We start from the raw sequence: 26686 nt of genomic DNA, 5'->3' as shown, positions 1-26686 counted from the left end.
TGGAGCTCCCTTTTTTTATTACACAGATGAGAATAGAAGATGACACCAAAACTTACACACTACAAAGCTACTGAAGAAAACCCCAAACAAACCAAGCTTTAACCTAAAGTCACAGAATTTAATTTCAAAGCAATATGCACAGAAATGTTGCTTGCTTTCCAAGGCACAGTGGTATAAATGTAAAAACTGCAAATGACATATTTAGTACAAAAATATAAATACAGTTAATCTAAATGACAAAATAACAGATTTTTCCCATGTATAAACATTAATTTAAAAAGTTCAGCTTTATTCAGTCATGAAATGTAATACAATAAAAATAAAACCTATTATTTCAGTACCACTTATGTCCCTATTATATCAGCATAAATATAAATATTCAAAACATTATACATTTTGCTGCATTTTGAAAGAGAAGTTTGGCTGCTTTTTTTCCCCTTAAAAAACTGGTCACCAGATACCTGTGGTGTGAAGTGTGATTTCATCCATTTGAAATGCTTTTTGAAAGACTGAATCCTTGCTGTATTACATTAGTTAACTCAGACATTAAATTATTACATTGTTAAATAATCTAAAAATTAAAGCCCTGAAAAAACATTCCTTCTTTAAAGCTTGTATCTGAAAAACCAATGCAAAGTGAATTAAAACATTGTTTTATTGCTAGGAAATACAAAGAACTGTTCAAACTGCAAAGAACATAGAATTGTGCTAATTTCACTTTCAAATGAACCAACAGTGAATTTACAAAGAAAAAACAATCCATTTCCAGCTCAGCCTTTCTTAAGCAAACAAAAATACAAAGACAATCCGAGTCATACAGATTTCACATCATTTTCCTAAGCAGTGATTCACAAAGCTGATTCCTTGGCTGCCTGAATGTGATGCAGCAGCTGATTACAATAGATGGGTGTTTGATGCTTGTGTACAACACCTTCAATTTCTCTCACGAGCAGATCTGGATATAAAATGCTTCCTTCCTTTAAAACTTCTGTAAGACAAAAATATGTTTCATAAATCAGTAGCTGCTTTGTGTTTCTCTACTCAAGTTCCCTCAAAGTAGCTGAAAGCAAACCAGGAAACTGGAAATAAGTGATGCAGTGATGACAACACAATTCCTCCCTCCCCATCTGAGGGCTGTATTTTGACATTTATGTTCTTCAATACAGGCTGCTACGCTAATAAATTCCAGAGAGCCCCTCCTGCAGGCTGGGATATGGTCACACCTGCAGTGCTCCATATCCTGTTCACCATCAATAAAGTCTCTGGAGGTTCAGCTGCCCTGCTACCTCCCCTGGGGAGCACTGGGCAAAGCGTTATTCTGCACACAGGTAAAAGTCAGAGCTCATCCACTGAAACCCAAAGGAGAGCTCCAGCCTGGCAGGGTTATCCTCCACCTGCACGTGCTGCTTTCATGGACACCCAAAATGATGTTTTAAAAAACATTGTTAAAAATATACTGAAATATGACTGAAATTCTTACCTAGGACTGCTTTTTGGAGATTTTCATCTGGGTCGTCAAGATGTACCAACAGCTCTTGGTACAGAAGCTCAACATGACCTTCCATTGAGGATTTCACATCACTGTCCTTTAAGCACTTAAACCAATTAGCCAAGGTGTGAGCAGCTGCCAGCCGCACATCACACGAGGCATCATCCAGACGCTTTAACACCTCTGAAAGGAGCAAGAACCAAAATGCTCTGTGAACACAGGAGGTGGCTTTTGCATTTAAAAAACAAATGTATTCTGTCAACATTCAAATTATTGTTGTATTTCTGATGTATTTTTGTCTTTTGAGCATAGTGAATACATGTGTGCACTGGTCCTAAAACCTCCTCATTCCATGTTATTGGATGATGTTGTCCAAACATTAATAAAAGGCACACAGAGAAGTATTTAGATTAACTGAACATTATCTAGCTCTTCTTCTAACAAGAAACTATGGATGTCTATTTATGCATTACAGAAGTACAGAGTTTAAGTATTTGTACACTTTATAAAACACAGCGTTTCTATTAATGAGATATTAATTACATTATTAAATAATAGGAATTAATTAAATTATTAAAAATTACTGTTTTAAGTGAATTACTGCACTGCAGACTATGTGAATATGCAAGATGGAAAGACATATATACTTTGAGAATTATCTGATCATGTATTTCTCCAAAATAAAAATGTTTGTAGTTAGATTTCTAGTGTGCCATATAAGAAAAAATATTGGTTGTTAAGATGCCAAGTTAGGGAAAGCCAAATTTATTTGTCTGTATAAGAACACAAAACCTGGCTCAAAGCATAGTCTGTACTTCTGATTCATAGTTTAGCACTTTATCCTAGGAGGCATTACAGCTCCAAGCTCTAACTGGCAATATAAAACTCTAGATTAGAGTTTTCTTCTTTGGATTTTTTTTTTTTTTTTTAAGATAAAAACCCAACCCACTACCTATTCAGGTCTATTTATGGCACACTGAAATGGCTTGCTCTTGGCTCTCAAACACAGCATGGAGAACAATGTGACTTCCATTTATACACTGCAGTACTGTTCTGCTCTCACTATACTTAGCACATTATTTCACATAGTCCAAACTCTGAAGCAATGCAGATGAGCTGCTGGCAAGCCCTGCACAAACCAAAGCATTGAGTGAAGTTCCACCTAGTGGTCTGATGGATAATGATGTTGAGAATATTGCTGGGTTCTGCCAAGCCCTTAAAAGTCGAGCAAACTGTGGCATTTTGGGTAAAACGCAAATCTCAACATTGCAATCTTGATTAAAACACACAAACAAACCAACAATGCCCTCGCCCCAAGTCTGTTAAACCTTCACACATACCTGTGTAAGTGTTCTTAAATTTATCTGCATCAAACTGCCTCCCACAGACTTTTAGAAAAACATCAACAATACGACAAGCCATCAGTCGAGTAATTTTAGAGTCTTCATCCATGGAAGCAATAACTTGGGGCATCAGCTCATCTTTCACTTGTAAGATCTACATTTAATAGGAAAAGCATAGAAAAAATATGCTTACTGTTACAGCACTTACCATTAGCTGTGACAGATATATGTTTACTTAGTTAAAAAATTACTATAAACATTACCCTGAAAATCCCTGAAGTTACAGAGCTCTGATTTTGCCTCTACGTTAGCTTGGAAAATTAAAATCCACCAGTCAGTCACCTAGCTCATGAACACTCAGTACACAAACAGATGAGTTTTATGTAACTCATATTTATGTTCAAGCTTGTAAAAGCTTTAAAACTTACTCTCCTTTAGAAAACAAACAAACAAAGCCCGAACTGCCGAGCCTGGGAGAGGCGGAGCCGGGCGCTCGCACAGAACCGGCAGATGGCGCGCCGACCCCAGCAGGCAGCGCCGGGCGGGATGCGCCGGCGGCTGCGGAATTCCACTTAATTCCGAGTATTTCACATCATCCCTTAATGCCAAATCGGCATTACGGCACCGGTTCAGAGAAAAATATTCAGCTACAACAGTAGCTTCTGATATCAACGTTTCTGTATACGTGAACTCAACCAGTTATGTGTGTCTAAGCACTTTGTTCAATTAAGGTCTGTTAAAAGACACTAAAGACTGTGAATATTTAATAACATTTAAATTAAATTTATTTTTAAAAAAAGACCTTGTATTTAACATATTTCCAGTGCGTAATTTCCAAATGCGAATTTTGTTAGCAAAGAAGCTTCAAAAACACGCAGAGCTTCAATTAATCCTTTATCAGGGATGGGTAACAACTCTTCAAGTGCTAGCACTCCAGTGTCTATACATATTCTTCATGTTCCTTTTCAAGTCCTCCTGTCCTTTCTCAGAATCTGTAGATGTTATTTTTTTTTCCCCTAAATGGACCTGTGGGCTCCAAGGCAACCAGACAACTTGTCTTTGCCATGTGACAGCACAGCACATCCTGCTGGCTCCAGTGCTGCTGCACAGGCTCTGCCTGTAGGTCCAGAAATATCAAGCACCCAGATACTTGTGTTCACAGTGGTCAGTACCTTGGGCTACAGAATTGATGATCTGTTAGGAAAAAATATCGACAAAATTTGGTGCTACTCAGTTTTACACCTCAGCATTTTGCTGGCCTCAGATCTCTTATCAGAATATCATCCCTCCACTAGTGATTGTTTCAGTCATTAACAATCAATTACAATTAATGAATTTTATTATGAAGGCTGTATGTCCTTCTGAAAATACTATTTGCCCTAGGGATTTATTCTTTTTTTTTCCCCCCTTGCATTTATTTTGTTTTCCTGCCTAAGATTTCAAAGGATGAGAAAGAGAGAATTTACCTCTTCTGGTGAAAGCATTTCACAGTGGATGAGAGCCCAAAGGCACAATACAGCTGTAGCACGGATGGCAGCTGCTGTTCTTCCAGCATGCCACTGCAGATTAGGAGCCAGGATGTCTTTTATCACAGTCTCAAGGTAGCTAGGGAACAGCCTGAAGCCAAAAATAAGAAAGCAAAATAAAGGTTCATGAGAAAGTGATAAAGAGACTGACAGGATGTAAAAGAGAATTTTCTCTCATAGAAACATAGGCAGAAAGGGGAAAAAAAAAAGACTCAGTAAAAAAATAAATAATATCTTCTGAGGCAATGTGATTGTAATGTATGTGATAAGCTTTCACAACTTAATTTTTCTAGATAATATTCAAACAAATACCTAACATTCATAGAAAGGAGAGGCTAGACTTTCTCCCACTTCAGGCAATGACCATGCCTCAGTGTAATCTTGGCAAACTGCTTACCTTCTCTGTGTCTCACCTTCCCTGTCTGTGCAGTGGAGATAACACCCTGTGCAATGCTGTGAGGATTCTTTAATATCTGTGAGGCCCTTTGAGACTGGCCAGTGAAAAGTGTTTATAATGTGAAAAATATGAATGCTATTGATGACACTGATACAGCTGGGAGCCTACACAGAATATTTCAGCTCTCTTGGCTCAGAAGCTTGTCTCCCCCAAAGATGAGATGTCTGTAGGATTTTCCGATGGTGCCAGTCCCCACACTAAGATTTTTTATTACAAACACATAAATCTGTGATGTTTTTGCGGATGCTTTTTCCTCTTCCTCCATTCAATGGGTTCTTATAATGCTAAAAGTTGCTGTGAGAGTCACCAATTACAATAGGCAGGATTCCTTCACACTTATTTATTTACAGCTCATACAATCTCAGATTAAGAGGAAAAAATACAGATCTTACAAGTTAACTAATACTTTGCTGCACCAAAGGGGCATTAGTGGCTGTCTGAGGCTGAGGTTATCCACAGTGCCTGTGCCCTACAGAGCAGCTGGCAGTGTGCACACAGACTGAACCCACCCTGGCTGTCCCACTGAGTTCAGGGCTTTGTTCAAACTGCAGCCCCCAAGAGCCAAACAGCACATCCCCACCCTGCTGCTTGCTACAGAGGCAACAAGCTCTTGTTGACTTTTCAAAGAATCCTACACTGCCAGGGTGAATGAGTGGCCCCTTTAGTGATGTGCCAAGACACAGGGGGAACACAACATGTCCATGTTAACAACTAACAATTACCAGGGAATGCTTTAAAAAGAATCCATGCTGCAGGTAGTCCTGTTATCCAGGTATTACCCAACTAAAGCACAAGCAGCTGCACTCAGGTATGTGCTGACACACACCTGCAACATTGTGGAAATAGATACACCTGGCTGCTGCTTCCTTTTGGCAAGGGAGCCCTTGGACTCTGAAGAAGTCACAGATCCATCCACTGCTGCTTCTTGTCAGCAGATGGCACTTAAGTAATAACAAGAAATCTGACATCCCATTAGACACATCTAAATCTGTAAAACCCTTTAGATGTGGTATTTTAGACACATTTTTGAGCACTAATAATTTTCTGTAAAGAAAGTTGTTGGAAAAAAAATAAAACTAATGATCATCATCATTCCAAATCTCCTTTCAGCTCCAAAGCTAAAAGCAGCTCTGAGCTGTCTGTGCTATCTGATCAGTAGCTGCTTCTGCTTTTAATAAAACCTTCTGTTAAACTGCAGTGAGAAAACAATCTGTCAAAACATAAAGGTAAATTCCATCAGTATTATGTTAACCATGGTGCTGTGCTATTTGTGAGAATGTTTGTTCTGGTGCCTTGAAACAGAATCAGTAAAACAGTATCTGGCAATTATCTGACTCAGTCATGTCAGGCTCAAACACAATTAGGTGACCACACAACTGTGTTTAGCATAACCAAAAGCCTTCCTATCTACACTCCGAGAACCATTTCAAGGAGCTAAACAAATTACTGACAACAGTGAATATGAGAGTGCAACTGGAACTGACTATTACTTCCCAACACTATCTCTCATTACCATTACAATTTTATTTTTGCTGTTGTTGATGCAATTAATTTCTCCCTCTTTCCATTTTCAGATCTTGTTGTGAATCTGTGTAACTTAATTCTAAAAGTCAGTCATTTCCAGGAAAGGATGTACCCTGTCTGTGCTGTCTGTATTTATTTATTCTCAACTGAATATGAAAGAAGTCAATTTTTTTTTTTTTTTAATTACGGAAAGAAAACCAGAAAGGCTGTAGAAGATGGTGGGAAAGTCTTTCTTCTTCCAGCCATGCTCACATGGAGATGGTTATAGGGGTTAAATAACTCCCAAGGTCATTAATTCTTAATGTCACTGGAGTTTTCAAATAGCTGTGTGAAATCAGACCTCCACTTACCCCTGAGAATTGATGGTTTCACTTGCTTTCTGCAACAACTGGGATAAAACAGTGAAAAGCTTTAACCGCATCTGGGGATCTCTGTTTGCCTGGAGACATGTCTTCAGAACCAGCATAAACTCATCCAGAGCTTCACCTATGACAGAACCTAGCAAACAAACACAGAAGGCTTTTTTTCAGAATACTAATAAGTTCTGTTTAGATGTTTCATATATGAGTGCATTAAAATTCTAATACAAGTGGTGTTAAAATAGTCATTAGCCTCCCATTCTTGCATGGCACCTGCTGAGGTATCCATGTGACACGGGCTCAGGTATCCCCAGTTTTAGCCAGGGCAGCCTGAAGATCAGTTCCTCACATCTCATTTAGCCAGCCTGGCATAGATGTACCACATTTGGCCACAGAAGCTGTGGCTGCCCCACCCCTGGCAGTGCCCAAAGCCAGGTTGGATGGAGCTCGGAGCAGCCTGGGATAGTGGAAGGTGCTCCTGCCATGGCAGGGATTGAAACCTGACAGTCTTCAAGGCTCCCTCCAACCCAAGCCATTCTGTTGTTTCTTGACTCTGGAATGGTTCTATCCATGACACCCCAGAGCTGCTGGGACTGTCAATACCAGGGGGCATTTTGGCTGGAGGATTGAATGCTCCCCCTTGTAACTCTGCAAGTCTGAGGCTATGCACAAAGCTTTGGTTTTCTTAAACTTAATGAAAAACTACACTGGATCTGGCAGGACCCTCACACCTCTGGACACAGCAGCATTAACTACGCTCTTTTCTTCTTTCTAGTTTTTCCACATGCAGCATTTGAGATGTTCATGACTCCCAGAGGCACAGGAAAGGGCCTGTTTGAAAGGATTAGCTTCAAAACTTGGATAATACAATTACTGCAGCAGCATTCCTTCTCCCTGTTTAAATAATGCTTATTTTCATCTTATAAGATAATCCAAAATATGGTGTATTTTAGAAGATACTTGAGATAAAAATATCTTCTAAATTAACTCTTCAGTTTGTTAATATTTTCATATCCTGTGACAAATTTAAACAATAAACAAACAAACAAAAATCTAAGCTGTTATCCCAATATTTTAAGAAGTTATTTTCCCACAACTGAGGGAAATTTGTGCCCTTCTCCTTTATAATGACTAACATCTGTCTGCTTTTAAAGAGGAAGAGTACATAAAGACTGTACACACGCTTTATTCTGCAAGTTTCTTGCTGTAGAATTCTCTTTCTGCTCTATTTTTGCAATAAACTACTTTCCTTTAGGAGCTTCTTCAGCTCTGCATCCTTAAGATGCACATTCCATCCAACTCCACTAGCTCAGAAAACCCTTCCAGAGGAGACACAACACTGGTATTCATGATGACAAGAATATTTCTCACACATGGGATGGACAGATTGAAGTATTCAAGCTTCCAAAACAAGCTCAATAACATTTAATAATATCTGGAAATTTAATGTTTAAAAAAATAATGAAAAAACCCCAAATTTCACTGTCTAGACTGAAGCAATACAGGGTGTTGAACTGCAGTTTGCTAAATGTCTGTGCCAACAAACAGATCTTTATTTTCACAGCATTTATTCAAGATACATTGCTTCATGTGAGTTCTGAGACATTCACAAGATACTACTACTATATCAAACTGATAACAGCAAATTCAACAGATGGAAAATAAACAAAATAAACTACATTGCTAATTTCGGCTTAAGCATTTGCTCCTGAAAAACAGTAAAAACCTCAAATTATGAATTGAGTAAAGCTGATTAAATTGATTAAAAACAACATTATGTGTGGGAATGAAAAGAAAGAAAAAAAAATAGCTCTAGGAGCTGCTGTGTCAGACAGAAAACACAGACAATAGCATATTACCAGTGTTGGGTGCAAGCCAAAACGTTTGCCCAGACATTGATGATTTATTTAGCATTAAGGAAAACAGAGACAACTGTCTAGAAGTCCCTCAGTCATGGAAATGGGAGCACAAATATACAGAAAAGTTGGCCTCTCAAACCTTGTGCTGAAGTAACTTTTTGTTCTTTCCACAGATGAAAACCAAAAAAAAGTACTTATGCTGGTTGCTGCACAAACCAACAAGTGGGTGCTTCACATAGGTTTGATGAGGGTTTTTTTTGAGATTCAAAGACTAAATGCACAATATACATTCCTTTAAAATATACCTGTCCACATCTAACAATGTGCAGTAGCCACAGTGATACTTCATGAAGTGACTGTGCCCACACTCGTTACAGCCAACAGAAAGGAAAAAAACTAATATAAACAGGACTTTTCATTTTAATAATCTTAAAATGGGTGTCTAGGTGGAAAGCACTGCCTGTCACCATGTCCCCTGCTGCAGATGCCAGCAGGGCAGCTGTGGCAGAGGAGAGCTCACTGTGCAGGACTGAAGGAGTGTGAGATGTACACCAGAGTGTCACTCACCTCTGCACAGCCACGTGCTTGTTAGAGAGAGGTGGTGTCTTCTGAAAGACTAGTGAATAGATGGAATAAAAAGATGGATTTTTGTACACAAGCTACATCAATTTGTCTCCCCTTAATCCTCACCTTTTTTCATTCACCTGAAAGTGCATTTTCCTAAAGTGCTTTTAGCATTCTCCCTGCAGCCACAGAATCTTTGGGAATATGAGCTGCTTCAACATTTCTTTTGCTTTCCATCATGTTCTTGTGAAGGTTCTGAATATCACACTGTTCATTACAAAACACAAGCTGTCTGCAGGCTGTGGAGATCCTGACTGGATTATTTTTTAGAACTAAATAAGTCGTACCTGAATGGGTTGCAATGACCTCGAACTGCAACACTTCTGGGGAATAGCAGGTCCACCCTTCACACGACACTGCAGCCCACTCCAGCAGCTGAATTATGTGCTGCTTGTAGAGACAGTGAAAACTTTCCAGTTGCTGCACTGCAGCTAATGAAGACATTGTTTTCTCCACCTGTTAGAACAGAGAGGATACTTAACTGAAACCATTAAAACCCCCCAAACATTTAAAACTCATTCTGTAAGAAAAGAAGGGACATGGAAAGTTTTCATAGTTTCTATTAAACCATCAAGGCTGATATTTAATGTCTGTCTATACTACATCCATTAACTTTAGTTTGAAGTGAAACATTTATCCTGATTTCAAAATGAAATCATCAGGAACACAGCAATCTAACAGCAAAAGGAGAGTCTGTAATCCATGTGCAGACCTATCCAAAAACTAATCACATCATAAAAAAGGCTCTTAGTGGTTTTAAAGATGTAGTGATTTTCCTCCTTAATTTAAGAATGCTTTACAACATAAACACATGGAATTTCTCACAATCCCAAGCCATGGTAGCTTCCAGAAACTATTGCTGTTGCAGGTAAGAGAAGACATGGCATTTCTCCTCTTCCCTTTCTCCCCCCAGTTTTAATTATGAAAGATGCTCTCTCTTTGTAGTAGCTGGGCAGGCTCATTTTGAAATTCTCAACTTCTGTTGCTTAGAAGTACCAAAACCCACTGTTACATCAGAAATATCTTCATGTTTAGAGTTAAGACTATCCTATGAGACATGCAAATAAAACATGTACAAATGAAACATGTAAAAAGAACTACTAAATGAATTCCAGACATGAGCATGCTTGGCAAGGATGCCTGTAGATCTTCCTAATCACTTGCAGCAGATGTGTTTCAAAGCAAATGAAAATTTGCTTTTACAGTTCCTGAAGGCTCCTACCAGAAGCATAAAACTTCTCCAAGGAAGAGATGAAAAGCGTGCTGGAAGCAGGATCTGTAGCCTTGGTGATTTCAATAGACTGTGAATCAAGGATGGGGAGCAAGGCACCGTTGGGAACCTCACTAAGGAATAACATGTGCTGCCAGCAGGGCCAGCTCCAGCAGGGAAAGATGGAGTGCAGTGCTGGCAGTGACATCATCTGACTCCAGTGCTGCAGTACAACTACAAATTGTACTCATATTTTTAATATTTTTAAGCTGAACTCAACCACACAAGTTAGCTCAAACATGTCTAGGGCCTTTAGACTCTTCCAGACTAATCACTTGCCAGACAAAGATGTTTTTATGGAAGTACCAGATGTGGAGAAAATAAATGAGAATTCTAAGAAAAAAAATAAATAAATCAGGATTTGCTAAGGACAAAGGTTACTCTTAAAGCAGGTTTGCCTGCCTCAAGCACAATAGATTTCTCCTTTACGGAAGCATTCTGCCAGACAGCCAAAACAGCTCAGATAAATGAATATTTTACATATTAGTTACTTGTAAATTAATTGTAACATTAAACAGAATGTGTCAGGACAGAAACTATTCCTCATTTTTAATCCCAGCATAACACATAAAACACAAGATTGTTTTCCATTGAACAAGATATACAAAATAATACATTGTTCACATATGATTTAAACTAAATTCTATGGTTTCAAGAACGCAATTAAAAACAAAAAGAAGAGAGAATAAATTAAATATGCTAGCAGACTGATGCATATTTTCTCATTAAGCCACATGTCACAGTTAAATAAAAACAAAGGTGATTCTCTTTCCTCTATTTGAAAGCTAACAAGTCTAAGGACACAACATTTTCCTGCTAATAATCAGTGTGCTGAAAGAAGAGCCAGGATGGCACAGGACACTGGTAATGAAACAAAACCTTATGTTTAGGTCACCAGTTAAATCCCTGACAAGCTCAAATCAAGCCTGACAGACTCCAGCTGATACAGCTTCAGTCTCTTGGGGCTGTGACCACCCTGCTCCTGTGGCTCTGCTGTGCTCAGCTGGTGGTCTTGGTCCATTTCCTCAGCCCCCAGCAACCACAAACACAATGGACACAAAAATCAGGCCAGACCTGAGTGCTCACCACCAGGTTACAGCAGCTGTGGTCTCCACTATCTCACTGGTCTTCTGTCCCCTTACAATAAAGCTTGAATTAAAGTTTTATAATATAATTTTTTGAATAATTTATGTTTATACTCAAAAATTTTTGAGCCTCAATACATATTTCTTTTCCGAAGAAAAAATTCATAGTCATACAGCAGCTGTGATACTTTTGTTCTGCATGTTCCTAAGCAATTCTAACAGGGTCTTCTTGCCTTCTCCAAGCTGTACAGCTCACTTTGAAGTTTTGGAATAATCAGTAACCAGAGAAAAAAAATAAAATTCAAGCCATATTTGTCTTTTTGACAATTTTGAAATATTGCAATTATGTAATCTCACTGCCAGATTTTGTATGTGTCTAGCTGAAAGAAAGGCTAATGAGAAAAAGGATTCTCATCCAAAGTACTGTCAACTTAAAAAATCATCTGGAACTGCAGGAACATCTTAAACCTTCAATAATCTCAGGAAATTAAGTTTTCCATTTATGAAAATCAGGATTTATCTCCATGAAACTGCTTTCTTCATAGGAGTATGAAGTTGTAAGGTTTTAAATGGACACTGCTGACTTTATAGACCACTGCAGGAATAAACAGGCAAGATACCACAAAACATTCCAGATCCATCTAAGCCTTACCCAGACTGATTTTTTTTTTTTTTGCCTAAAAAAACCCCCCCAAGCAAACAAACAAAACCTCCAAACCCCCCCAAATCCCACTCCCATAAGACAGATCATCATCCCACCCCTCTTTGACCTGCAAAGTCTTTTCAATACTTGTTTCAAGCTTTGTTCCACTTTATTTCTTTCCAAAGAGCTTTCTGAGTGAACGCCTCCTCGGAGGCAGCCTGTCAGCTCTGGGGCCATAAATACTGATCCTACACAGGCCTTTGGAATACCATGCCTGGGAGCAAGAGGAAAGGAAGTGGAATAGCCACTGCACTTAAGGTGTGTGTTGGAAAAAAGACAACTGGGATAGGTCATAATTGTACTGCATGAGGATGGCTCGCTGATTTATATGATATTTAGCTCAGGGAAGAGAGAGGAAGAGTAAAATAAGGGGGTGAGATAATGCTGAGCCAAAAAAGCTCATCTATTATCTGGGCATGTACAGCTGTCCTTGATTTTAAAGCATTCCTGTGACATTTCAACTTTTGTTTTTTGTGGGGAGGTAAAAAGGTCAACTACTGTAAAATCAAGCTGATATTTGGCTAAAGATGAAAAAAACACTATGAAACCATCACATTTTAAGGCCAGTAGTACTCTTGACCTCTAAGTGAATTGTTCTTTAAGAGTCAGAAAATAAATGTCAGTTTTTTCCTGCATATAACCAAACATTCACAGTGACTTATATCCACTAAAAGGTAAACATCAACAGTTCAACCAGCGCCACCAGCATGCCCAAGGCTTTGCAGAATCCAGTACAAACATAAAATCTTGGACATTTCTTGTTCTGGAACTTTACCTAACTGTGGACAGGTGGTTAACACCCACCCAAAAAAAGTGCTCTACTGGCTGCTCCCATCCAGCTCCAAGATTCCCATACTCCAGTAATGCACCTCAAGCAATCTATTCTGAAACTTAACCTAAACACACTCACAGAAAAAGAAAATTATAGTTTTAACTGCAGCTACAGACCTATACTTAATGCTTTTGACCACAAAATAAAACTGAATTCCAGAGCCTTTTCTGGAAACAGAATGTATTTTAACTCTATGAGCTTTTAATCAAAGTGATGAAAAAACATAATTCTCCAGGCTCTGCTGTCCCAAATTATAAATCCAACTCTAGACTTAATTCTGGTACTAACCATGTACAGTCTGTACTGTCAGAGGTGCACAATCTCAGACTAGCCACCAATACTCCCGACAAATAATTATGGCTGTGTTTCCACAAAGTGTCTTATCAATATGAAAACACAAAAACACAACAAAATATTAAACCAGCTCATAGTTTACCTTTTCTTTAAGGTCCTGAGAAGATGGTATTGCCATTATGGTTACCAAAACTTTCATTAATTGTAAGCTAATTTCTTTGCAGTCGTCCTGGCACACTTCAATCAATGCTTGTACACAATAAAGCAGCTGCTCCATATAAAAGACCTATTTATTAATAAAAGCACATATTTATTATGTTTTCTTAGCAAATAGATGTTTTTCTTTAAAGGAGAAATATGGGAAATGACAGTAATTAAATCTGAGCACTGTATAATCCCTTACATTGGTAATATATTGATAATTTCATGTTAGTTCTTCTAATTACCTATATTCTACTTTTTACAGAATACAATATAATCTTCCTCCCACTCTGTTTGTTTGTGTTTACCTTGTCCTGTTAACAAAATAAATGATCCTGCTCTTAATCATACTATGGTTCCACTGGTGAATAAAAGCATAAAAGCATTTTGGAGTGCTTGCTGATAGTACTTTCTCTTTCTCAAGTGCAATTTGTTAATTAATAACGTATTTGTTACAACTCTTTGAAATATTATTCCATGTTTGACTGCCTTGGATGAACAATGACAGTTAAATACATAACCTAAAAAAAAAACCCTGAGCCTTTGCTTTTATCTCAGCCAATTTATCTCATTTGATGCCATATAGCTCATGTTATCTTGATCGAACTGATACCAGTTCAAGTCAATACTGTTGTCAGTTAGTTTGCCATGACTTCTGTGATAAAGTGCATCAGATATCCATGAAGCTGTCAGGGAACAGAAGGGGCCATTGTTACAAATTTACTCCTAAAAAATAAATTGAGTCTAGGAATAAGTTAGCCATAAGTGTTATTAATCTCATGGACATGGTCAATCCTTAGCTAAACAGTGTCTGTGCAGCATTTGCTGGCTAAAATAGAGATTGTTTTCCAAGACTAAAGGCTGGAACAATTCTGCCACACTTTCAGCTGCAGATGGATCTGACTCCTGGAGCCAATGCCAAATGGAAGTGGTAAGCCTAAACCTCATAGCAACTTTGCAGCTATACCTCAGGGAATTGTTATTTGAACAATCAGGTTATAGTGCTTCCACTTAGATGAGCTCCTAATCATCACAGGCTTCATGAAGATTAAGGTTAATTCCTGCATCACTGGTACATATTCCATTAGGGAAGAAACCTAATGAGGGAAGAACTTGAAATGTATTTCTTACATTGGCTCAAAAAGACAATTAGGCCTGATTCAGTCTGCACACATGAGTAACTGCTTTAAGGGAAGCCTACATCTGACATGAAGTCAGGGTTCCTCAAGGCACAGCACTGGCCCTTTTTTGGTCATCTTAACAGCAGAGGTCCAACAAACTTCTGGTGGAATGAAAGCCAGGATTTCATTTGTGGGGAAAACTACAGGGATTCCTCTTGTGCATCTCTAACAGATCTATTTCTATATTTGAACATGGGAAGGAAAAAAAAATCCTGCAGGTTAAAAAATATCCATTGTGTATTTAAGAGAATCTCTCATCTCCTTACATAGCAGTCAATGAATATTCTTCAAATGCTAAAATAAAAATGGTCTTTGGGCTCAGCTAACAATGAGTAATAATAATTTACCTAACAATGCACTTGAAAGTAAACTTCTAGTTGATAAAGGTCTTCCTTTAGACTTTCACTTAAAGAGAAGTAACCAAGCCCAAAAGTTTGTAAAACATGCTCCTAAATATACACATAAAGTGCTGGCACCTGCCTTTTAAAATGAAAACTAAGAACAGAAAACAAAAATCAGATAACATTAAGAGGAAATCTTGGGAAACCTGACATACTAATTACAATAGACTATAATAAATTTTCAGTCATTTTGACTGATGAGGATTGATGTGCATCATCTTGTTTGGATGTGAACACAAAGAATTTCAAACCATGGGTTAAACTCTACCTCAGGACCAGCCAGGGTAGTCCTTTGTTAGTCCAGTACTTACTAAACAGCTGCTTCTCTGCCTGCCTTGCCTCTTCATTTTCTTACCACTAGATGAAGTATTTCACAGCAGTCCTCAAACCTGAACCTACATCTGCTGAGAGAATGTACTGTTGGTAAGCTTTTGAAAGCAGCAGATTGCCGAGGAGACCACAACATAGCCCAGGAAGAATGGGGAAGCTCCTGTTTTATCTCAGACACATGTCCACAACTATATCCTGAGGCAAGTGTGCAAGGGAGGGATAGGAATGGGAACATTTAGGGAGAATAAATGAAAAAGTAGTTTGGTCAAAGCCTGTATCCTGCTGTGAGTTTTGCAGCTTTCCTTACCTCTTCGGAGCGCTGACAGACTCCAGCCTGTGCCAGTGTGTTGCCAAGCTGGGCCACATGAGGCTGTAAGACTTCTTTTGGGCTACCTCGAATCACTGCAGCCAGAACCATCACACAGGAGGCTTTGGGTGTCTGCTCAAAGGCTGGGGTGATTAACTTCAAAGACACCTTAGGGCTGACAAACGTTCCAATCAATTCTGCTGCTTTCACACTCTGAAAAAAGAACAGGAATAACTTGAGGATTTTCCTGAAAACACAAAGACCATTCAACATATCATGGCCTTTTTCTTTTTATGATTCCAGCTGTTATTTTAAATGCTTCAGCAGTTGCCTTGTAGGCCTTTTCCACTTGCTCAGTAATGATTATATGCATGAAGAAATTTTCTTGACATGTTCAGCAAACACATAAGGCATTACAAGCACTCTTCTCCACACCAGACTTCCATGAGAAAGCAGCACACAGAAACAAAGTGTACAACTTCACTGTAATAAAGTTTCCAATTTGGAGTAACCAGATGTTGCACATTTAGTGGTTTAGCACTTTGTCCCTCAAATACAGTTCTGAGGCTTGCCCTTAATGCATCACCCTGTTTATTAAAAGCTGCAACTATAAAAAATGGAAGGAGGAATTTTTTGTTACTGTACTATACCTTGAAGCTGACATTACAGCTCTGGTTAAGTGTGGAAGAAATGCCATGGGGGAACTGCCCACTACTTTCCATCTTATTTCTTTAACTGAAAGGCTTAAATTACTGTGTGTTCCCCCATGACAGTGACACCCTCTGATCCCATTCCTGCCTTGCAGTTGTATTAGGATGTTGAATTCCACATGAAATACCACCACACCAGGGCTTACTGCCTGACTGATGCCCAATGTTTACAATCATGTGCATGAATACAGAAACAATCAATTTCTGCAGCACTACCTGTGCAACAGGAACACTTCTTCCAGTCCCACGGATGTAATGGTTGGCTCGTTTCTCCAAAGATGAAAGCTTGTCTCCCTTTCTCTATCATTTATAGTCTAGTGATTTAGCTATGACTTTTTTTCTTTTTTTGCACCTAATTAATACTTGAATCATGCTAGTGTTTTTTGTCTCAATAGAAGCACATAGTAACGAGCACAGTTTAAGTCTGCACTGTATAGAGCTGTTTCTGTTCACAAAGATAGGACTCAAAGGACTTATAACAGCCTCTGTGTAGATGTAAACTCCATTCTCCTCCATATTTGCCATAGAGAAAGAAAAAGACTCAATGGTCTGAAAACTGGACAATACAGCTAAAGAGTTCAAAAATATGATTTCATACATTTGTATGGATCAATTTACTCACTTTAATAGTGAAAAAAAAATTGCAAGGGTCTCATTTGGTATTGCTAGACTGGAGAAAGACATGGACATTTTCCAAGTTGGTGGCTGCTCTGAAATAGGTTCCTACGGTGACCAACTAGAGGAGGTTATCACAGTACCCTGGGAAACTGCATCACTAAGAGACAAAAGGCATCCCAAACCAAAAGTTGCTGAATTCTTATGTTTGGCACAAAGAAAAGCACAATTAAATACTGATATCATCTCCTAACTGGGAATAAATCTCTTGGAAGCACCTGTGAGAAGATTAGTGGTGGAATTCCAAGAAAGAGACAAGTACAGTCAATAAAAGGCAAGGGACAGCTAATGTGCTGCTTGAACACATACTTTGGAATTTAGATTTATAGCAATAAGCAATTGATAGGAAATTTGACAGGACAGCAGAGTTACATAGCCTTACTGTCTTAATTACTTGTTTTCTTATAGCCCAGCTGAGAGCAGGAACCTAAAGAAGAGCCTGATTTAGGGTTGGACTATCTGCATCCAGTAAGCAGAACACATTCTTCCAATTTCCCAAAGCAATAAAATTTGTAACTTTAAAGTAAGTTATATAGATATAGTTTTGTTATACATATGTTCTCTTCCTTGTGTAGAAACAGGAACATAAGATTTTATCTTAAAATTGTAAAAGCATTTATACCACCTGTCTTTCTTTTGCTAAATTTATCTCATGTCTTCAAATGCATCTGCTTTACTGGTTTGTTGATCAAAGTGTTGAAAGAATCAAGTGTTAGTAAAAATCAAACTAATTCTTTCTCACAACCCCCCCGCCCTGCATTTTTCAAGCATTAAGTCAAGGATTCAAACACTGAATATGGGTATCACATGGAATAAACATACCTCAATATATGGTTGGATTATGGAGAAGGGGGAGGTAAGTGAAATTAACTTGAAAGGGCATGACCTGCACATTTTTTTACATTGAATTTGTTGCCCCAAGGCTTTTACACTTTAATCCACTGCTTATAGTTTTCAGAGAGATTATTATCAATGCTTCATGGAGTTGGCATACAAACTAAACAGTATTTAAATAACTTTACTATTGGTTTTCATACCAGTAATAGAGGAATACATTTATTTTAATAGATAAGTGAAGTATAATGTGCACATGTTTTAACATCATATAAACCTGAGCCTGATCCTTCACTCGTGGGCAATTTCCAGTGACCTAAGGTAAAGTCAACTTTCAGAAGACAGACTGAAGACTATAAAATTTTTATTCAGTGTACAACAGCTACTTTAACAGATCAAACTTACATTTTTGACCACTTCACTTTCTTCATCTGAGCATGCTTGGTACAAAGTTCTCAGCAGCAGCTCCATGTGTTGGGTGATGTGATCCTCTGCATGCAGCAATAACGTGTACAGGAGCTGGGATGCTTTGATTCTTGTGCTTCCAAGCCAGTCTGTGATATCATGACAGAGGCCTGGGAGAATTTTGGAAAGGTTTCTCGACACAAGTTCCCGACAACCCAGTCCTGGTCGAGTCTCTAGAAAAAAAAAAAAAATAACCCAAAAAGAAATATCAAAGGAAAAGTCCATGTATAAAAATCTCAGAAAAGTTTAAAAGCTGCACGGTAAGAGCTCTGGGTGTCTGCTTCAGCACAGAACAAAATACTCCAAATGCTGCTGAGGAATTTATCTGTGCAAGTTGCATTTCCTTGCAATATATATTGCAGAAATAAAATTGCAGAATTAAATATTGGAGAATTAAAACTCCACACAGCTCTTGGAACATTTATGTATTTATTATTGGATGGTGATTTAGATTTCATGTTTTAAAATGCTTACAGAAGAAGAAGAGAAAGAGAATTGAAACGAATGTGTGTCTTTACCCACTTTGGAAAACACAGCTACATAATTCACTTTTAATTTTGATAGCAACACAAATCCCATGAAAAATAAACTGAAACACACAAAGATAAAGAGAAGATAGACTTCTGCACGCAAATGCTGAGCTGAATATAATTTGGAGGAGGAAAGAAGGTAGAAGGCACAAACAGTACAGAAGACATGGGCTGCAGTAAAACAGACAGTGTCAATTGTGCCCTCTAAAGGAAAAGGTTCAAAGTGGATCTGGCAAATTGAAGGCAGAAAGGGCACAGAATTATGGCTTGTACAGATGCCATGTAACAGATCAGGCCAATGAATTGACAGTGTTTTGAAAATCACAGCTATTATATAATCTCCTTTCTAAGGCTTTCCTAGGAGAAGCAGCTCACTGAAGTGCCTCTTCAATGTTTCAAAAATGGAATAATAAATTTAAAATTATGATACGGGAGTTGGAGGGGATATATTTTTTTTCTTAAGACTGAATTTAATTTGTAATGACTTTGTGGAAAGTGAGTTTTTGCAGTTATCTTTTGATTTCTAACAGAACCCAAAAGTGTTACAAATACATATTCCCTGCCTCAGCAAAGGATGCAGATTTTTGGATAACTAACCAACTCACATTTCCCAACAAATACCCACTGTACTGTCTCAGTAATCATTAAATTTACTTGTTAATTAATTTATAAATCACTGAGATCTGAAGAGCAACTTGACCAACAACAAAAACATCTAACAAACATTTTGTTCTGTACTTTACAGATAAAGCTGTGACAGCCCTTTCCAAAAAACAGCAACAAACTTTTTTAGAGATTTCTTTCCTGTGGTCTACTTTCTTTTCTTAACACTGTATGTGTTTATACAAATAAAATCTGAAAAGTTGTTCTTTGAGAAGCACAATTTCATAATTGCCACTCACAATGTTCACACGGTGTTTTAAGAAAGAGACATCATTCATTATAAGGTGTCAAAAGACACTGAATGTGTGAGTGCATTTTTTATATCTGATACAGAGTTCTGTAAATGCTCAAGAAGAAAATGACTGAGCTGTCTCAGGATATTATCCTGCACTGGCCTGTGTAACTACAAATGCTAAAAGGAAAACTGACTAAAGTAAATGATCTGAGGATACAAAAGGCTTAAAAATACCTCTGAAATACCCACCTAGGGAAAAAAATAAAATTCAAGTATCAGGACATGAATTGCTGCTTTTGTCAATGGGGGAAACATTCTGGATTATGAAAGCTGACAATGAGTAGCAAAAGGTCAAATAAAGAAATCAACTTGAGACAGCAAATACAGACTGGCATCCTATTGGACCTGAGGCAGAATTTTGTTTGAAGAATTTGGACCATTCTTTATCAGCAATTCCTTCATTTCAGATGTTCAAATGCAGGCATTTATCCCTGTAGCTACTCCTGTCAAAGACTTCCCTGCTATAAACTGTCTGCACCTGTATCCTGAGGCAATGAGTGTGGGGCTCAGGGCAAGCTGAGCAGTGCCTGGATGACACCAGGTCCCCCTCTGGTCCCCTCTGACCTGCAGGATCTGTCACTGGGAGATCAAAGCAGGGCTCCTGTGGCAGGTCCATTAGTCTGACAGCTGGACAAAGCTACTTAAGTAAAATGTACTACAGACTCGCAGTTGGAAAAAAAATATTTCACTACACTAAAGTCACAAGAAATGGCAGCAAAGTAATAAAATACCCCAACAGAAACCCTCCTCCCAAAAAAACAAACCAGCAAAATGTTTGTGGAGAGCAAACAGAAAGGACACAGATAAGAACAATCATCTATACACAGGCTGTGGTAGGACACACATAAGGTATATTAGTGTCTCTGATAAAGTTTTGTATCTGTAGGATTAAGCAGCCAATCATCCTTTCCTCTGATTTTTCTTCTACTTGTCACATCAAGACTGACTATTAATAAGACATACAACTTGGAAGTACAGATAAACAGCAAGAAACGATACCTAAAAGTCACCATTAACTTGTGACTCAAATCCAAAATTATCAGGCCATTTCTTTAAAATACTCTTAAGTATGTGCACATATATATAAATACACACATATATGTCACATTCAAGCCTTAACTTCATCATTCTACCAAGAAAAATGCATGAAAATTCAATTTAATGTGGGGCTGGAATATTGCCCAAATTTGTGAGGCATATTTATTGTGCTAAGGAGATTATTTAGGAGATCACATATCATTTAATTATGAAGTAATTGGTACATGTCACTTTCTAAAAAGCCCCAAAACAGCTTACACACACAAACCACAACACACACCTAGACAAAACTAAGCAAGGTAACCCCATCATCTGTACAAATGGTAATCACTGTTCCAAGACAATGAAATTATACCTTTTATGACCTTCACTATATCATGGTCATTGCAAAATAAGTGACTGGAGCTTAAACACTCAAGTTCATTAGTTTGTGTCTGTTAAAAGATTCTCTGACTGCCAGGAGAAGAAATATGTTTCTGCCATGACTAGTGGAAGTAAAAGCGTTCTTCAGCATTTCCAAACCCCTAAGGTAAAATCATATCTAAAATAAGGAGGAAAGAAAAAAGCTTGGGAAGGATGACAGATCAACTTGCCTGCCTTCAAAGCTAAACAGTTCTGTCAAACCAATCACCATTATGAAGCATTTCCCCTTTCATTCAAGCATTACTGAGTAAAACAACTTTAAAGCAAAAAAAAAGAAGTGCAATTTCAAAGAAGAAAGAACTCCGGAACCCACTGTCATGGAAAGGATTTTGCTGCTGGGTATTCTGTGATGTGATTGTCATGTAGGCACAAGTCAAGCATGAACCTGTTCCTTCACACCAAAAGAATTTTTGTTCAGTTAAATATGAGTATTGAGATCAATAAATGGGCCAGTTAAACTCTCTCTTCCCCAACTCCCATATGCATATTTTTAAACATTAACTTTGTGAACCCAAGGGAGTAAACAAGCTTCAAGCTACTGCAAACACAATGTTTGAAAACCACCTATAAATCATAGGGTATTAAAAAGTAAACTACCCATTCTGCATATTTTGGGGTTTTTGTGTATAATAAAGGAAATTACTATGTTCCCACATTTTTCATGTATACTGGCAGATTTTAGGGAGCATCCCAGTGTCTCACAGAAAAGTCTCAAATAATTTCATTGCAATTTTTTCTTCAGCACCAGTTATCTGGATCATTAATGCTGTGACCTGCACTCATTATTCAAGGACTTAGATCATGGGTTCTTTTCTCCTCCATTTCTTTCCAGTCATTTCTGTGCCCATTGTGCACCTGGCTGCTGGTTGATGTAGAACTTACTCCCGTTTCTTCATGTTTTTTTCAGCATAGGCAGCCTCATTTACTTTCTCCAAAATGAATTTTTAGATTAACAAAAAAAAAAAATTAATAAGGTTACTGAACAATCACTTTTAAAAATTTAAATTTAATAATTTAAATAATTTCATATATATTTTATATGTGCTACCTCTCTACATTAATATTACATATTGTAATGAATATTACACATCCTGCTCTGCTATCAGTATTGCACTGCAGCTGTTGGAGATTATTCACAAAGCAAAAAACCACTTTCAGTGCAACATTTACCTCCTTTGGGATAATGAGATGGTGAAACACTAAAATCCATCTTATCCTTCAAATCTTCTTCATTCTCTTTCTCCCATTGCAAGCCTATCTTTTCCCAGTAAGTCCAAGCCAGTTTCCTAGATATAAAATAAGAGTTTTATACCACCATTCCCCCAAATAAAAACACTTTAAAATGAGACTTTTGGAAAAGCTGACTGCTTGAGTTCAGCTGGAAGGATTGGAAGAATTCCTGCCACTTAACCTAGGCACATTACATTGAGAGCTTATATTTCTTTCGTACTCAGTGACAGAGATCTCTTCTCCCAAGGGATAATTCTGTCTCTGTCCAGCCCTGTCTTTGTCTCTCTCACATTTAATTGAATGTAGCATGAAAGGAGAATATAACAAAAGTTACTGAAGACAATGCTAACATTTTCAGTCTAAGAAAAAACAAACTAACAAGCAGAAATTGAGGTTTTGTCCACCAAGCAAGACATCTGTGAACTTAGGAACACTTCTTTGACATCTATTTAAGCGGGGGGGGGAAAGACTAAATGTTCCTCTTACGCATTTTCAGGAATTTCATCAGTAAAGCTGCCAAGCAACAGAGGGATCAATTTGTGAAAATATGAGTATCTGTCTCGTAGGTGCAACAACCATTCTCCAATGACAGTTGTTACAGCATGCCGCACCTACAGGAAGACAAAAAAACTATTTTAAAGGTGTAATGAACATAACAGAAAAATAATAAAGACAATATTTGTTTTCTGTATATAGGACATGGTAAAGCACATCAATACACTCAGAAGAAATTACAGGAAATTACAGCATTTCCTCACTTGCAGGAAGCATCTTAAGGAACACACAAGGAATCACATTCTCATTTTTTACTCTGGCTTAGTCAGTCTTAGACTGTTTGCTGCACAAAAGCACAGCTCTGAGAGGAAGACAAGACACAGATCTAACACAGAAACTAAATTCTCATGGTTAATTCCTTCCTGAGAATTTAAGAAATGTACATTTCTTGGGAATTTGTAGCTTTCCAAGCACACCTCCAGAAGACAATATTCTCTGTTCACTAGAAAGGAAAGATTAATTTTAAAATTACTGCTTCAGTTGCATCTTATAAAGGGTTCCATACCATGTTTGTTAAGCATCTGAAAAGGCTAGAGAAGAAAGGTCCAGAGAGATGTGACAGAGAATTTAAGACAGAATTGAAGACACCCATTAGAACAAAATCCTCAACACCCTGCTGAACTAGACAATAATCACCAGCATTGATTTGGGATAGATTACAATTGATACAAGCTGGGTGGGACATTGTCCTGGTTTCAGCTGGGACAGAGCTCATCTTAGCAGCTGGTATGGTGCTATTTTTTGGATTTAGTGTGAGAACAATGCTGATAACAGACTGATGTTTACTTGTTGCTAAGCAGAGTTTACCCTAAGTCAAGGACTTTTGGGTGTCTCAAGCTCTGCTAGTGAGGAGCTGCACAAACAGCAATGCCAGGACAGGTGATAAGAGCTGGGAGTGAGCAAGGGGCTGTGTGGTCCTTAATTCCCACCTGGGATTAAGCCATGACAGATTAAATATGACAAACATATTTACAGATCACAGCTGAATGCAAGATAGCTGAACATGGGGAAAAGCAGGGAAACACCAAGAAACCCACGCCATGGGGATGGGTTTTAAACATATTTAAAACACATACTGAGAAAATAAGAAAAGCACACCTTGGGAATCTCATCAAATAACCTCTGGGCCAGATGAGACAGGACATCATCCACAGACTTTCCATTCCCAAATTGTATCACAACTCCAGTAGCCTGAATCACATCAACACGAACTCTGTAGTGTTGGTGGGAAATTGACTGCATTAGGGGTTTTATCAGAGACTCTGATTGCATATGGAAGTGCTCTGTTAGGGCAGAAAGACAGAAACATCAGCCATGTGAGTTCCCATCATGGGCATGATCCCTGTCCATGGTAGAGGGCTGGAACTACATCATCTTTAAGGTCCCTTCAAACCCAAAGTACTCTCTGATTCTAGGTAGCATGGATATATCCAAGGCACCCAACTGTTGTTTGGGCCAGCAGTACAAGATGATTTTGGATGGACTAATGCATTTGTGGGGGGTGGGGGGGGTGGGGGGTTAATGCTGTTCTGTAATTCTATGTCTTTCCCTGTGTGGGTGATGGATCTGGAGCAACATGATTTCTCTACTACTGTGAACAGCAACCTGACTAATGTTGCTGTGAATGTTGCCTGCTCCATGAATTCTGTTCATGGAGCAGGCAGCTTCAACTTTATACAGTATCAGAGCTGAACGCCGCCCACAAACCCTCCCCCAGCCCCTCCTCGTGTGTTACCCACACGTAACAGCTCAGCTTCACTCAGGGCATGGCTCTTGTCCAACAGACCCTCTAACACCAGCAGAACACACCAGTGAGGGCGTGAGGAGGAGCATCCCTGCTCGCTCCTAGCATCCCTCCCTCGGCCCCAGCCCATCCTCCCAGCGCTGCCCGTGCTCGGCCCCACCTGGCACGGCCCTGGCGCAGGCCACGGCACAGCCGCAGCTCTCCCGCCTGACCTCGGCGTAGTGGTCCAGCAGGGTGGCCTGGAGGACGCGGGCGATGTCGCCGAGGTAGGGCCCGGCGGCGGCGCCGCAGCGCTGCAGCAGGAGGCGCAGCAGCTGCACCAGGCCGAGCCGCAGCTCCTCGCTGGGCTCCGCGCCCTGCGGCGGGCACAGCCGCTGGGCCAGCGCCGGCAGCAGCACGGGCAGCGCCTCGCAGGGCCGCTCGCCCTGGCCGAGCCCGTGGCGCAGCAGCTGCAGGGCGAGCTCCCGGCACCGCTCCGCCGCGTCCCCCGCCAGGCAGCGCGACAGCGGCCGCAGCAGCCGCGCCGCGAACACCTCCTGCAGCACCGCGCCCGGCGGCGCCCGGGCCCTCAGCTGGGCGCCGATGTCCTGCAGCGCCCGCAGCCGCGCCGCCCGGCCGCAGTCGGGCTGCTGGAGCACGCTCAGGGGCCGGGCCAGCGCCTGCGACAGCTCGGCTGCCGCCTCGTTTGCCGCCTCGTTTGCCGCCTCGTTCGCCGCCCCGTTCGCCGCCCCGTTCGCCGCCCCGTTTGCCGCCCCGTTCGCCGCCCCGGCCGCCGCCATGTTCCGGCACCGCGGCGGCCGCGTCGCCAGGGACGCGCCGGGCGTTTGCGACGGCGGAGCGCGCTTTACGGCCGTGCCCGGCAGTGCGCGGGGGACGGCGCCAAGACAGGGATAGGGACAGGGACAGGGGGAAAGGGACAGGGAAATGGACATGGGGAAAGGGACAGGGGGACAGCGACAGGGGGAAAGGGACAGGGAAAGGGACAGGGGGACAGAGACAGGGGGAAAGGGACAGGGACAGGGACAGGGGGAAAGGGACAGGGACGGGGAAAGGGACAGGGATATGGACATGGGGAAAGGGACAGGGGGAAAGGGACAGGGACATGGACATGGGGAAAGGGACAGGGGGAAAGGGACAGGGACATGGACATGGGGAAAGGAACAGGGGGGAAAGGGACAGGGACATGGAGAGGGGGAAAGGGACAGGGGGAAAGGGATAGGGACATGGACATGGGGAAAGGGACGGGGGAAAGGGATAGGGACAGGGGGAAAGGGGCAAGGGGAAAGGGACAGGGACAAAGACGGGGGAAAGGGGCATGGGGAAAGGGACAGGGGGAAAGGGACAGGGGGAAAGGGAAAGGGACAGGGACAGGGGGAAAGGGACAGGGGGAAAGGGACAGGGACAGAGTTAGGGACAGGGATAGGGATAGGGACAGGGACAGGGATAGGGATAGGGACACGGGGAAAAGGACAGGGAAAGAAACACGGAGAAAGGAACAAGGATAGGGGCAGGGACAGAGACAGGGTTAGCTATAGGGATAGGGACAGGGACAGCGATAGAGACAGAGACACGGGGAAAGGGACAGGTATAGGGACAAGGAGAGGGACAGAGATAGGGATAGGGACAGGGACAGGGATAGGGATAGGGATAGGGATAGGGATAGGGATAGGGATAAGGAAAAGGATGAGGACAGAGAGGGGGACAGGAACAGAGCGGGACGGGAAGGACAGAGACAGTGA

General features: G+C 40.2%; 1 protein-coding gene across 1 annotated transcript; it reads right to left on the bottom strand.

The window, feature by feature from the left end:
- On the bottom strand, positions 1–25726 carry DNAAF5 (dynein axonemal assembly factor 5). The gene is made up of 13 exons (XM_021539846.2): positions 25108–25726; positions 24302–24486; positions 23135–23259; positions 22589–22704; positions 18410–18642; positions 15786–15998; positions 13508–13651; positions 9469–9637; positions 6690–6837; positions 4299–4449; positions 2830–2986; positions 1481–1672; positions 1–988 (listed from the first exon to the last, which is right to left on the bottom strand). The coding sequence occupies exons 1-13, from the start codon at positions 25724–25726 to the stop codon at positions 849–851; spliced, it is 2592 nt and encodes an 863-aa protein (XP_021395521.2). The 3' UTR covers positions 1–848.
- Positions 25727–26686: the final 960 nt, after the last annotated feature.

Source organism: Lonchura striata, chromosome 16 (genome assembly GCF_046129695.1).
Source record: "Lonchura striata isolate bLonStr1 chromosome 16, bLonStr1.mat, whole genome shotgun sequence".
NCBI lineage: Eukaryota > Metazoa > Chordata > Aves > Passeriformes > Estrildidae > Lonchura > Lonchura striata.
The sequence above is the reverse complement of the archived record's forward strand: the minus strand, read 5'-3'. Positions and strand labels throughout refer to the sequence as shown.